Source organism: Aythya ferina, assembly GCF_964211825.1.
Source record: "Aythya ferina genome assembly, chromosome: 8".
Classification (NCBI taxonomy): Eukaryota; Metazoa; Chordata; class Aves; order Anseriformes; family Anatidae; genus Aythya; species Aythya ferina.
In genome coordinates this window covers 11,512,460-11,526,117 of record NC_140304.1, presented here as the reverse complement: position 1 = coordinate 11,526,117, position 13,658 = coordinate 11,512,460, and the positions used below count along the sequence as shown (strand labels likewise).

Below are 13,658 nucleotides of genomic sequence, written 5' to 3'. Positions count from 1 at the left end.
TATTTTATTAAGTTTTTAACTTGCATTTCACCATGAATGAGCAATAAAGACAAAGATGTGACCACACCAGACTCAGACGAACAATCAGTTATGTCAAGAGTTTCATTCTGGCAGCAATCCTAGGGAAGGACGATTTGCAGTAATCTAGAACAATTTACATAAACTCAGCACAGAAAAGATCATTTAAGTACTGTGAGATCAAGGGTATGTCTGTAGATTTTCCATAGAAATGTGCAGAAACACCACTGGGTAAGTGATTAATGGAATAACATCAGAATGGAAGAAAAGCTGTAAATGCAGGACTACAGCCAAAAGGCACAAAGAAACCAAATTACAGAAATGTAGGGCAAAATGCTTCCCTAAAACACAGTGAGTTTTCCAATAATCCTATATTCAGCTATAAAAAGCTTTTTTTAAAAAAAAAAAAAAAAAAAAAAAAAATATATATATATATATATATATATATATATATATATATATATATATATGAAGTTCACCTTCTTTAAACTAAGGAATTCCTGCAAAAATGAAACCAGAAAACTAAACATTGCAGAGACACAAACACAGGTTTGTGCCTTCCAGCATTTTTAAACTTTAGCCCACTGGAAAAGCAGTGGATGGAATGTGCCTACTCTCCACTCCACAACCACCCCCCTCCTCAAATACAGCACGGCCAGTAACATAAAAGGAGGAATCCTGAACGTTGATTTTATTCTCTTTGGAGCTCCCTGACATCACCGTTTTTAACATTCGGTTTCCATAAATCCTAAAGTGTCATAGAAGATGTATGGTTCGACTCTGCGAGGAATGTGCCATCCTTTTTGAAGTTCTACTTCCAACTTTGTTTACTACTGAACCATTGAAATATTATGAAGCGTTAACTGGCCTATTATCAGAGCGTGTCTGTTCCCTATCAGGGGTCCCCTTTGTCACTGGCTTCCGTCACACCTTGTATCTGATTAACACACTATAGGATAACATAGAGCTACACAGATCTGCTTTGTGTTCTCTCACAGCTGATGAAAAACAGATTTTCCTTTTCACTTTAATGTGGTTGCCCTTTAATTGGGTCTGTAATAGGGTTCATTTGATGCGATTCCTCATACTAAACTAAAACTGCTATACAGTAAGTTGAATGTTCATTATGTTTAAGGCCATAGCTGGTAAAGTGATATGTTATATTCTTCGTTATTTAACCATCCCTAAAATACACAGTTTACATGAAAGGTTAAATTAAACATTTTTTAGTTAAAGAAAGATTTATCTTGTCTAGTAACCCAAAGTTAGGCATGTAATTTGAACTATGTGCCTCTATAAACCACGGATAGAAACAGATGTTATCGATCACCTTCTGCAGGTGTCTATGACACCTACCTTGGGGTAAGTAGCACCAGAGGACAATTCATTCACAGGTCAAAAAAAATTCTTTCTGCCACTTAGACCCACAAAACTCAGTCACTTCTCTGCAATCAGGCTCATCACTAAATATATTCTGATGGGAAGCTAGCAGAAACCTATGATATGAAATTAATGGCAAGGTAGAAAAAAGAACGAGCATTCATGCCTCCTAAATTTAGGTGCCTGCATAAAAAGCACACTTTCCACGGGGTTCCTACATTGTCAATAATTAAAAGAGGTTTTTCCTTAGAGAAATTTAAGGTATCTCATTGGCCAGTTGTTATGGAAGTAATGAAGATCACTGGCTTGGCTCACCTTCCTAGCTTTTCTATTCCACTGAGTAAGCACCAACGCTAGAAGGTAACCCTTAGGATAGGTTCATGTGAAGACAAAGAATCAGAGCCCACCTGCCCTATCCAATGCCCCTCTGTGTGGCTGTTCTTCTAGTCCAGGTAGAGCCTTTCCTGCTGGATGCACACTCTTTGCCACCAAAAGGTACTGGCACCAAAGTGGACTGATTTCATATTTCACAACGCAGGAGTTGACCAGTGAAAACTCATTTCAACAGTTCAGTCTGCAGCCTCACACCCTAGCTGTTTTCTGCCCACTTCCCTGCATTCAGGATTGTTAGAAGGTAACAGGGGAACAAGACACACCACGGACATGGGGAGCCTCAACAAACAAAGGTAGAACCTCTTTTTCTGCAGTATAGCACTCTTCATGGATGGAGAACACCAAGTGGAGTCAAAGGTTATCTATTTTCAGAGCACACTGACATAAAGCCCACACCACATCCCTGTGGTCTGCTCTTCCTTGATTTTGAGAGCTGGTCAACATCTTGCACAGCTGGCCCCAGATCCTTCAGAGCACTGAGGGTTCACAGCACATTCTTAATTCTTAGGTGAACTTCCAGCATTCCCAACAAGGAGGATTTGTGTTGGGCACTTGGCTAATACAGAAAGATGCAAGCCATTCATCAACACAGCCTTCTGTATGAAAAAGGTTATTTGGCTTTCGTTACAAATACTTGGGGAAAACAATAAGGGCTAGAAAAGACACCTTAAGCATGAGGTCCTTCCTAAATCACGTAGACAGTGCTGTAGCTATCCTTTTGCTTCTGCAAAAAGCACAATGATCCACTACAGAAAATATGGGAAACAAGATGGTGCACTGGACCTGGATTCAAAGCTCTTAAAAAAAACAAAAAAAAAAACAACACGCAATGAACTGGAAAATGGGGGAAAATAGGGGAGTGGAAAGCACCATTAGACCAAAGTCTAGAAGATCTGGCTATGGTTAATTAAATGTCCTTTGAAAAAATGAGAAAAAAGCATTTAACAGCAATAAGGGAGAGCTAGGAACACAGGATGAGAAAGATCAGACATTAATAATTCCCTCAGCTCATGGTAATGCTGTCTGAAGCGAACAGAATAAAACCTTCCTAAGCTGACATTTCTTTCACAAGCATCAAGAGCAGATGGTCAGGCTACTGAATCAAAGGAAAAGGGAACTTCATTTGCCTGAGAACCCTACACCAAGTGTGGATTCCAGGCTTTCAGCTGAGCCGTGGGACCTGTCCAGTTTTAGGTGTACAAATAAATACCCTAAACTAGCCGCTTGGTGTTAAGACTGAGCATACGACACAGAACTGAAGCTCTCCTAAATTATCAACGCAGACAACAGCAGTATCTTGCATCTACCAGTGCAAAGCCAAGACTCCCCAGAACACACTATGCTAAAGCAACACATCTGTTTCAGTTCATCAATGGCAGAGTCCAGCCAAGCTATATTAAACAAATCATCACCAGTGTAACATTTCCATAATTTCTGTGACAATTACTTTACTACAGAAAGCATATCTCCCCTAAGGCTTATAAGGCATCTGATTTTCTTCAGTGTTATTTCAATCACACTATATAGAGCTTATTGATGAGTGAAAGAAGCATTTGTCTTCCCTGAGAAGAAATTACTTTAAAATCTCTCTTCTCCATCATTTGCTTTCTGATTTCCATCATCAGAGGAGCTAACTCTGTCAGCATGTACGAAACAACAAGACTGCAAACTTCAGTTTTTATTGTTGTGGATTTAGCACTGATAAGAAATTTCAACGATCCTAGAGATGTCTGTTCAGACACCTCAGAAGGCACTGGCAACATAAAACTGCCACACAATCGAGCGTCAGTGTTTACAGGCTACTTTACCCTACCGCCTGAGCTAAATGGTAGAACACCTATCAAAATCTTCAGGTTTTGATAATTTACTGTTTCATATATTCTCCAATCACCATCTGGGATATGTTGCCTTCATTGCCTGTGATTTTTTTTTGTACTGGAAGATGGTGTAAAACCAGCCTGTAACATACTAAGAGAGAATCACTACTTGACTGTTTTCTGTCTTCCAGAGAGGAGGGTGTGTTGTACTTTCTGTTCACCGCACAGGCATGGTGTTAATTATGGTTTATGCAACTTCTAATCCAACAGCTAGATGATAAAGCTGCAAAGACCTTCACAGAAAAGTACCTCTAACATGCCAAAGAACATAATTCTGTGTGGCACTGCTCCAGTATAGTTTACCACTGTATGAAATACTCCCAGTATGTGCCTGATGGCATTTCCCTTACTCCCAATATCAGCAGTACCAAATCATTTCCTCACCTTATTCTTTTCTCAAGGCCCTGGAAGCCCTGTCCAGTGCTTTTCACAAGTTCAAAGATCTCCTCTCCATCTACTGTCACAGCACTTTTTTTTTTTTTTTTTTTTTAAAAACATGCAGCAGAAAGATTACCCCTTCTCAGGAAGGAAGGACAAAGAAGCCAAGTATATTTTACTCAGAAGTTAATGTTGAATGTGAAGCAATGTACTTATTCTTCTGGATTCTATAAAATAAACGTCGCTCAATAACACTACTAACATAATAGGATCTAGTAACATAACTACTAACATGATAGACTCTACTAACTCCTAGCATAATGGGATAACTCTACTAACTAGAATCTACTGAAAAATTAAGTGCCAGATTGCAAAGTTTCCCCTTATGAACTTAACAGCCCCTCAGACACCTAGAAACTGCACTGGCTCCAAGGGAAAATAAGATGTGTTGGAAACACTTGCCAGTGTCCAGCCTCACCCAGTGGATAAAGACTTTCTATTTCAACTGGAGATGTCTCTGGAAGTGATTGATCTTGATAATCTGAACATAAAACCCATCAGAAATAAGTATTAAGTGCAAATTCATCTTAGTTGAAATTGTGATCTTAATGAACTCCAGTGGCAGCTCTGCCACTCACTAGCGGGTCATGATTGTTTTTCCATACCTCTGTGAAGCAAAGCAGAGATGGTAACAAGAATTCCCCCACAGAAAATGTCATTTTGCTTTTTGCTTTAGAAGAATATTAAATTAAGAGATATTACTAATGAACAGAAAAATACAAAAGATTATAGTACCATGCAGACCAGAATTTAGCTCTTATATAAAACCTTTCAGAGAACAAGCTGCAGTATGCATGATCCCACTGAAGAAGAAACTAGGTGGCCGATAGCAAAAGCATTACAGTAGTCAAATATTTTATTATTATTCTTGACTCACAGTTAAACTCTTTGTCTATAACATTAAATTTAATGAGGGCTACTCTACATCCAAATGATGTACAGTCCACATAGTCCTAAAACAATTCTAAAAGATGCATTATTTTTGTCAATAAGTCAACCAATTAAACAGGCTAGGAGGAATTTTAGCAGTGAAACACAACTTTTACATGGAATCTGCATCACAACGTTTTTACTTTAGTGGAAAACACCACAGGAAATATTAAAGCTTCTAGAGTCAAGGATCCCTAGAAGTAGACTATATGTGGTATAAAAGCTAATAAAGCAACAGTGTTTCAAAATTCAATATTCCTTTTTCCCTCAAGGTAAATTCAGTACAAAACAACTGTCCTGAAAGTTTATTCTGATCAATGGATAGTTAGACAAACTAAGTCACATAGCTAAAAGGAGATCTATCCAATAGTTGAAGACAGTATTAAAAACTTCAATGTTATACTGCCTGCTCCCCCAGCAGAAAAGCCAGCTTTAGGATCACCCCCCACATTTTCTTTTTGAAAAAAAGAAAATACTGGCACCGATCACTGTAGAAAAACTGAATAAAAGCTGCTGGGTAACAAGAGCCATTTGTTTGGAAAACTAAGACAATGAAAGGTTGGCATACTTCTGCACTGTGATTAATTTTAATTTTCTTTAAGTAAAAAAGCATTCTTTAGAAGTGTTTGTAGTGAATAGTTAACTCTAAGTGTACTTCATACACTTAAGCATGATTTTTCATAATTATTTTTTCATATAGTTAAGTATGACTTTCCAAAGTATACATGCACTTCTTAGAAGTTTGGTACACAGCCTAGAATGATGATTGTTATTGACCTGTGAAAATTCGTTTTTTCCTATGTGATTAGGAAGCTGCACATGAGAAGTATTTTTACTTTGCAAGTGCAAAGTATTGGTATACAGTTATTATTTCAGAATTATGTCGTGTAAAGAGGTTCTTGAAGGGCAGATGAGAAAAATCAGACCTACCGCTATAATATCCAGCGTGTTGTCACAAACTTTGCGTATCTCAGCATTTTTATCATGCATCAGGTCTATTAGATATGCCGGAGCTTCTGGAAAGAAACTGTTAAGGATAAAGGCTAGGTCTTTTGCACAGCCTTCCTCCAACTTCAAATTTCATAACAAACTGTGGTGAGGAATTTTCTATCACATTTGAAGTTCAGCAGGCTTCCCACCACCAGTTTGTTGTTTGTTGTTGGTGGTGGTGTTTTTTTTTAAATCACATTTTAAGATATCCAAATATCCTTCAAAAGCTGTGAAGGAAAATTACTTGTCCCTTATAAAGTAAATACATTCTGATCTGCTAGGGGAAATCCATGCACCTGTGCCTTTTTGACTAACATATGTTAGTCCATTTCTGTGGAATAGTTTAATCTTTTGAGAATGTTACTTTCGTAATCTTTAGGGTGTTCCCCTCTCCCAAAAAACATTCCAGTGTACTTGTCTCAAAAAAAAAAAAAGTCAGGTGCAAATGATAAAATTATTAACAGACTTGTTCAAACTGAATGAGAAAAGTGTTACTTGAATGCTGATGCTTTACTATTACAGATATAAACAACATTTTCTTCTTTAAAAACCAGGCACTCGGGAGTCCAAACAGGGACAAAGAACACCCCAATGAGCTTTTCAGATATTCCACAGAGCCCAACAGAAGAAAAGACATTAATAGATAGTCCTTGTGTTGTTAGCAAAGTAATCATGAATCTGCTATCCTTACAAGGGTCCCAATCAACCTACTCTTCATGTTTCAATAAAACTTAATATTCATGTAAGAACCACAGAGACAAACGATGCCTCCTTCCACAACTTTTGGATCATTTGAGTAAGCTCAACATCAAAAGTGATTAAAAGAATAAGTAGTAATGACTGAATAGGAGTTACAAGTACCATATCAAAAGTTGAACAGATCCACAACATGAGGAAACCAAAGAACAGATTTAGTCACAAGTCAAGTGAAAAAAGGAGAAAGAGGAAAGAGGAACAGAAATCAAAGTCTAGGTACAGGAAGAAGCTAGGAGACTTATGCTAAGCATAAAATTTGAAGAACGGTACAGTTCTTCTTATTATTTACGGTATCCAGAGTGATGCAAAAAAGAATGCTACTGAAGTACTTTAACGTACTTCAAACTATGCAATATATACATATAAGAGTGCAGAGAAAGAAGTTTATCTATGTTTTAAGTTACTTTTTCTATGGACTATGATTGGCAAAACAAGTCACAGCATAATTAAGGTTGGATAGGAAGTGAAGGATCCAGTCCAATTATACCCCTGCCCTATTTCAAAGCAAAACAAATTTTAATCTGTACTATCCATCCTGCAGTCCTTCCACATGCCCAGGCTGTGTGGATTTTTCCTTCAGCTGAAATAAACCATTTACCAAGACCTCTGAGACAAGAGGTTTACGGGCCAAACATCAGTAAGTTAGCTGCTGTGATTCTAGATGTGTGGCCATTAAAAAGATACGTGTTTCCTTGATAATGACATCTCTGGTGGCTTGGTGGAAGACCATCTGATAAAAGACATAGATGATCTGGCAGACAAACTCATCATCTTCCTGCTGAGCTGTAAGGGGGAAAAAAAAAAAAACAAACCACAAATTAAGATCTCACAACTAGAAGTTCTTGATGCTTAGAGAAAGCCCAGCTAGACAGTTCAGTGGTATGCATGAGACTTCATCACCTGACAGTACAAACTGCGTGCCTCTTTCCCTGTTCCAGTCAAATAGAAAGGTTACAGATTGCAGCTAGAGCTGTGGAGGTATTAAAAAAACAAATCCAAAACCTCTAGGTAAACATCTCTTTAACAATAATGGAGCAATTGCGCCTCCTTTTATATACAAAACACTTAGCCCTGTCTTACAAGAGAAAATGAATGGAGCATTTGGTTACAGCACAGCTACGGCAACAAAACATCTGTGAAGGACAAGACAAAATACCATTTAGAAGCTCAATGAGCGCAGGAATGATTCCAGACTTGGCCAGTAGAGCAGCACAAGAATCATCCATAGAAACCGTTCCAATCATTATCACCACTTCCAAAACGAGGTCATCCTCTGCAGAACCTGGAAGACAAAAGGCAGAAAGCGTTACCTCTTCGAAGCCTGTAGTCTTCTGGCAGTTGTATTTTGTTTCTATACATAATGCTATTTTTCAGTGTTATGCTTCCCCAAACAACCACAAGTTAGAGGTGAATGTGCTCTACTCTGAAAGAGCACTCTGTAAGTACTCTTTGAGAGACTGCTTCGAAAGACTAATCAACCTTTGTACAGACCTGGTTTCAGTTTATCCTTGAGGTATGGAACGAGTTTGTATTCTTTCAGCACAAGTTCCCAATCCAGATCTGGTAAGGTCAAATTTGCAAGTGTTCCCAGGCATTCAATCACAAATTCTTCCTCTTCATCATTCGATATTTGAGCTGCTAAGTCACCAACATAATCCTAATGAAAACACAGCAGACAGATAACATATTACAGGCAAACTATCTGGGGTTCTGAAGGACCCACCACTTGGTCAAATCAAAACTAGTTCTCCAAATAAAGCTAAAGGAGACTCTTCTCTTGAAACAAGGGCTAATAAAGCAGATTCACTTTCAGTTGAAAAACACAATCCAAGCATGTCAGCATTCTTCCTCTCAGTCCTTTCACTTTCAGGAGATGTGAATCAGGTATTCAGGTGTTCCAAAAGAAGCTACTCTACTGCACACACTAACAAAGTTTGAAAAAACTATTAGAAAATAAAGGAATGAAGAATGTGAACACCATGCTTTCTTAGTGACAACAACAATGCCATCTTCCCTAAAGATTTTAAAGAAATGACTACAAGGTTTTCAAACAGAGAAGAGTCATAAATTTCACTTATTAATTCCATACAGCTTTAAGACAATTTGATATTGAGTTCTTATTTTAACAGTACACTTAATTTCCACAATAACAATGACGCCCCCCCCCTTTTTTTTTTTTGAAAAGGCAGCTTTACATGATTAACTGAATAATAAGAACTCAAAATTGTTAGAATATCCACTCATACAGACCACTTGGCCCAGTGAGAAGCCCCTTATTTTGCCTTCTAACTCTAAAAGCAATTATTTAGAACAACCATTAAATGTTACGACATGTACCCCAGCAGTTGTTTTGCTTTTTGTTCCTTTTGGAACAGGGTTTTATTGGATGGAGCTTAGGATGCGTTTTCCCTGTAGTAAGAAAACCAAATCCTGATCTATCAACTGAGATACCCTCCTAAAACAAAACATAAATACTAATCAGCCCATAACAGCCAAGAAAAATCAAACTGGGCATCTGCAAAGCCATAATACAGCAGCTCTCCAAAGCCTGACTTTTCCAGTAGGAAGAATCAGAGATCATGTTAGGGAACAGGTAATACTTACAATAAACAGGTTTTTAGTTGGCCCATCATGTTGTGAAATATTCCTGATCATCTTCATTAACAATGGGTCCTTAAATTTCAAAGCCCGTTTCATTAGCATTTTCAAACCATTTCCTGAAAAGAAAAACACTTAGGAAGTCCTCCAAATAAAAATGAGAAATGTACTTGCCTATCAAAACAGAAGAGCAAAAACCCAAAAGTTTAAATAGAAAAAAGTGAAAAATCTACACAAGAACTACTGCTTCTTCCAAGTTTAAGAAAAGAAGGAACTACTCTGTATAAATTCTATAGCCTCTGTAAAACAACTACACGTACTGGTGGCACACTGCTAAAAAAATTAGATGAATGCTTCAGGTATTTCTAGTTATTTATTAAGATCAAGGTTCTAGATCTGAACCATTGTCCTATTGTCAGTGGAGATGCAGCACAACCATTGGTACTAGTTCAGAGACTTCTCCCTCCACCCTAGAATAAATGCATAATTGTGGTTTTACAAGATCATTTACCAGTCACATCGAACTGTGTGTGAGAATGCACATACAGACATGCAGATCTGCAGTACGTGATTGCACAGGGCAAGTTGCACTGTTATAGTTATGTTTCCAGAAGATCACCTCGCTCATCTAGTAACTGCTACAACTTGATGGTTTTTTCCTTTAATATAAAATTGGATCTACCCCTTCTACAGAGCTACATAGAGAAATCTGAAATTGGATTACTCGCATCAAAATCCATTGATTCAATTTTCCCTTTTAAAGTCTAATAAATTATTTACAGTAGTCCACAGTGAAAATTTTGAGTACAAATTAAATTAAGAGCTACTAAATAATAATGTGCCACTAAAAGCTGCTAGGATGAAAATAATGAAACTTAATGAGCAAGACAGAGAGCTACTGAACAAAATGCAGACATCTATCTATGCCACATAACAAAATACCAGAATGTCAGAGAAGCTCAATTAAAAAAATAATGGAAAGATGGTAGTGGCAGATTAAACATCAATTAGCTGGAGGTGGATTTTAAGCATCAGGATGAACGAAACCTTGATCTCTTCATACATCCATGTTTTCCTAGAGTAATGTCATCAGTATATTTTATAGAACTTCATGCATATATGAGAGACATGGGCATACGTCACTACTTGGTTTCACTCCTGCCACCAAGACCAATTCTGGGGAGGATATAGTCATTTGTTTGCAATCTTACCCAAAACAGTTTTATTTTTTAGAAAATATATATAAGTTTATAAACAGCTATGTATTTGTTTTATACATATATATATACACACACACAAAAAAAAACAAACACTAAAATCTGAATACGTTTACCTTCACAGATAAGTTGCACATTTCTTTTGTTAGCAGCAAGATTAATACAGAAAGAAATAAGTTCCAGGTCAACTCGCTCATCAGGACACTCAAAGAGCATCTTCATTAACTGCCAAGAAACACAAGCACATTTAAGCCATTAATCTTTCCAAAGCTTTAGAAGAACAGTATTATGATGTCAAGTCCAGTATTTATTTTTAAATATTCAGCATTTCTACAGGCACAGTGAAGTTATAAAAGTCAAGGGCACAAGACGTATGGTTCCATTATTTGGGGATAACAATGCACGTACAGAGTGCCAAAAATGGCAGTCACTCATCACCTTAAAATAACTTGGGTTAGTTACATTTTATTGCTGCCACTGAGGTTTTTTTTTTTGTCTTTTTTTTTTTTTAGTGTTATTTAAACTTGCGAATGGATAAATTTGTTTTCAAAGGTTAGGTAGACTTTATACAGAAACAAGTTAGTTCCATATAAATTCAGAATAATACCTAGTTGTTTAATAAAATTATGACTCTAAACAGATACTTAATTGCAAAATAATTCTACTTTTATTTTGCTTTCAGCTTACTCTGTTTATAGTGAAAATGTGTTGCATCTGTAACAATATGCTGTACCTCTGCACCCTTAATTCCTATAGCAGAACATGGCCATATATCGAAGACTTCTCAGCAGTAATCCTGTGGGTTTTTTTGGTAACAGGAAGAAACGACCTAGGTTAACGTAAATAGACAATTGCCTATAATACTGTTCTGACTGCGAATTCCCAGATGATTCCTCAGCAAATAACCTATAGATTGTCATCGTTTTATACACCTGGAGCCTGTATTGTCCATTACATCTCAGGCTATCTAGAATTGTTTTGTTCAATAGGAACGTTTTGTGAAATGGCATATTGAATATATGAACATGACTCTACATCCGTTTCATTCCTTTGTTTCCAACCGCAGAGCAGGCAAGTTGCACTGCTTCCCTACTGAGGGGCTGTAGGATATCACCCTGCTTGCTCCTAAAACCTGTTCAGTTCATAAGACACGTCAAGTTTACAAGGCACTGCAGTGTGATGACAAGACTGAGATTACTAGAAGTAGAAACAACTGAACCTAAAGATAAGTGAGACAAAATAAAATATATTTAGCTCAGCTTTTCTCAAATAGGGGTGCAGGAAGAAAAATGCAACTAATCATTATGTATTTGTGTGCTTGCCCCCTGGTGGCAAGACGGTTTGTAATGCATTAAGCACTAGAGAAAGTGGGTAAACAACCTATTTAGGGAAAAAATTAAAAACAGGAACAATAGGATTGCAGGAATTTCACTCTGAAGTATTTTTGTGCAGCAATTCAGTATGTTTACATATCACGAGATAGCAAGCTGTCAATTCCAAACAGAGCCCAAATAAAGCCATACGTTTTTAGGTTACAACAGTTATTAATCTTTTTTTCCCTGAAACTTTCACATACTGATTTAAAAGCCATCGCTGATTTCTTTCCTTTCTTAAGAAGGTAGAATCAGATTTCCTTACGCTGTTTTAAGAACTTATAAAACCTGTAGTTTATTAAATCCGTAAGCCTGACAATCACGTAAGACTGAATTAACCAGAGAAGAAAGTTGCCACTTAACAAGTAGAACATGAGCATTCAAAAATCACCCCCTGCAACTCTTCTGTTACAAAACCTTTAAAAATAGATTTTTAAAGCCCTTCAAACAATTTGAAGGGAAACATTCTCATTACTTACACAATACAAAATCTGTGGAAATTAGATGTTTAACAAGGGATTACACTGTTAATTACTGAGCTACTTCTCTATAAAAAGGAAAAATATATCCAGTTTCAATTAAAGCTGTTCAAATTTTAAAATAATAGTTTCGTACGAGCTCCATGTTTCCCATTATGTCTTCATTTAATTTGATTGCTTCTTGTGCCACTTCAAAAGGAAGAGTAATTGCTGCCAAATAGGAAATATTAAAATTAAATTTGTTCTGCTTTTACTATGTCCATTGTCATCTTTTACTGATTTAACAGGAAGGCAGTAAAAAGACTGCAGCATGTGCAATGAAGAGGCAGTAGTGTTCAATCAGACAAGTCCCATATTGAGTATCAGATACCACAGACCAGGACTGAAATCACTGTGTCTAGACTCTCTGGCACCTGCCTTCACTTATTTACCAGTGACCAGAGGCCAACCCCCACAGCTCTCTGCTCACATACACCTCTGTCCAACCCCCTCCCCGAGCCCAGCTCAAACATCTTTGAATGATTATGCCAGAACTGCATGCCTCAGGAATCTCTTCTGACCGGCTACTCCCTAACTCTGCTGTTTGAAGTGATGCTCTGGTTTCTGAACTTCAGCAGATAATGGCGGACAGGAGCAAAGGGTGCTGTCAAGAGAGGACGTTTACCAGCATTAAGCTGAAAAGAAGCTTATAGATCAAAGAGGGGCCAAACAGGACAACTGTGGTGGAAAACATGTGGGTAGCTGCAGAGAACCTTGCACACTGCTCTGCGGTAAAATATTAAATATCACCATGACATCACTGCCTAACCATGCCCTTTGATTGGCCAGGTTATTACCAATAAATGCTTTTATAAGCATCTGGATGGCATTTGCACCTATTTAAACAAAACACGCATTGCTGAGGTCTAAACAAGAATGAACTGTTAATACTCACTTTTAACTGTTACTAGAATAGCACCCACTAACTCCTTCAAGCCACAAGGATGTTTACCTGGGACAGCATGAGAAAGCCCTCCTCAAGCACCTCACATGTTCAAAAGACAACAGGGGATGGATTTTCTACAACAGCTAAAAATCCATTATCGAGCATTTGCCAGTTTAGATGTACACCTTTCCTCAAGGAGACAAAGCCACTGAAGGGTATGCACTATTATTAAAGAGAGAATTCAGTTTTCTGGGATAGAATCAGATAGCAGGGAGTCCCTGAAA

General features: G+C 37.5%; 1 protein-coding gene across 1 annotated transcript in view; it reads right to left on the bottom strand.

The window, feature by feature from the left end:
* The window catches only part of KIFAP3 (kinesin associated protein 3), a 72,080-nt gene that overhangs the window by 24,786 nt on the left and 33,636 nt on the right, over window positions 1-13,658 (bottom strand). The window contains exons 12-17 of the mRNA XM_084527146.1: window positions 10,714-10,822; window positions 9,387-9,499; window positions 8,274-8,439; window positions 7,939-8,064; window positions 7,467-7,565; window positions 5,967-6,052 (exon numbers count right to left, since the gene is read on the bottom strand). Coding sequence (XP_084383272.1) covers window positions 5,967-6,052; window positions 7,467-7,565; window positions 7,939-8,064; window positions 8,274-8,439; window positions 9,387-9,499; window positions 10,714-10,822 — 699 coding nt within the window. The remainder of the gene's footprint in view (window positions 1-5,966; window positions 6,053-7,466; window positions 7,566-7,938; window positions 8,065-8,273; window positions 8,440-9,386; window positions 9,500-10,713; window positions 10,823-13,658) is intronic.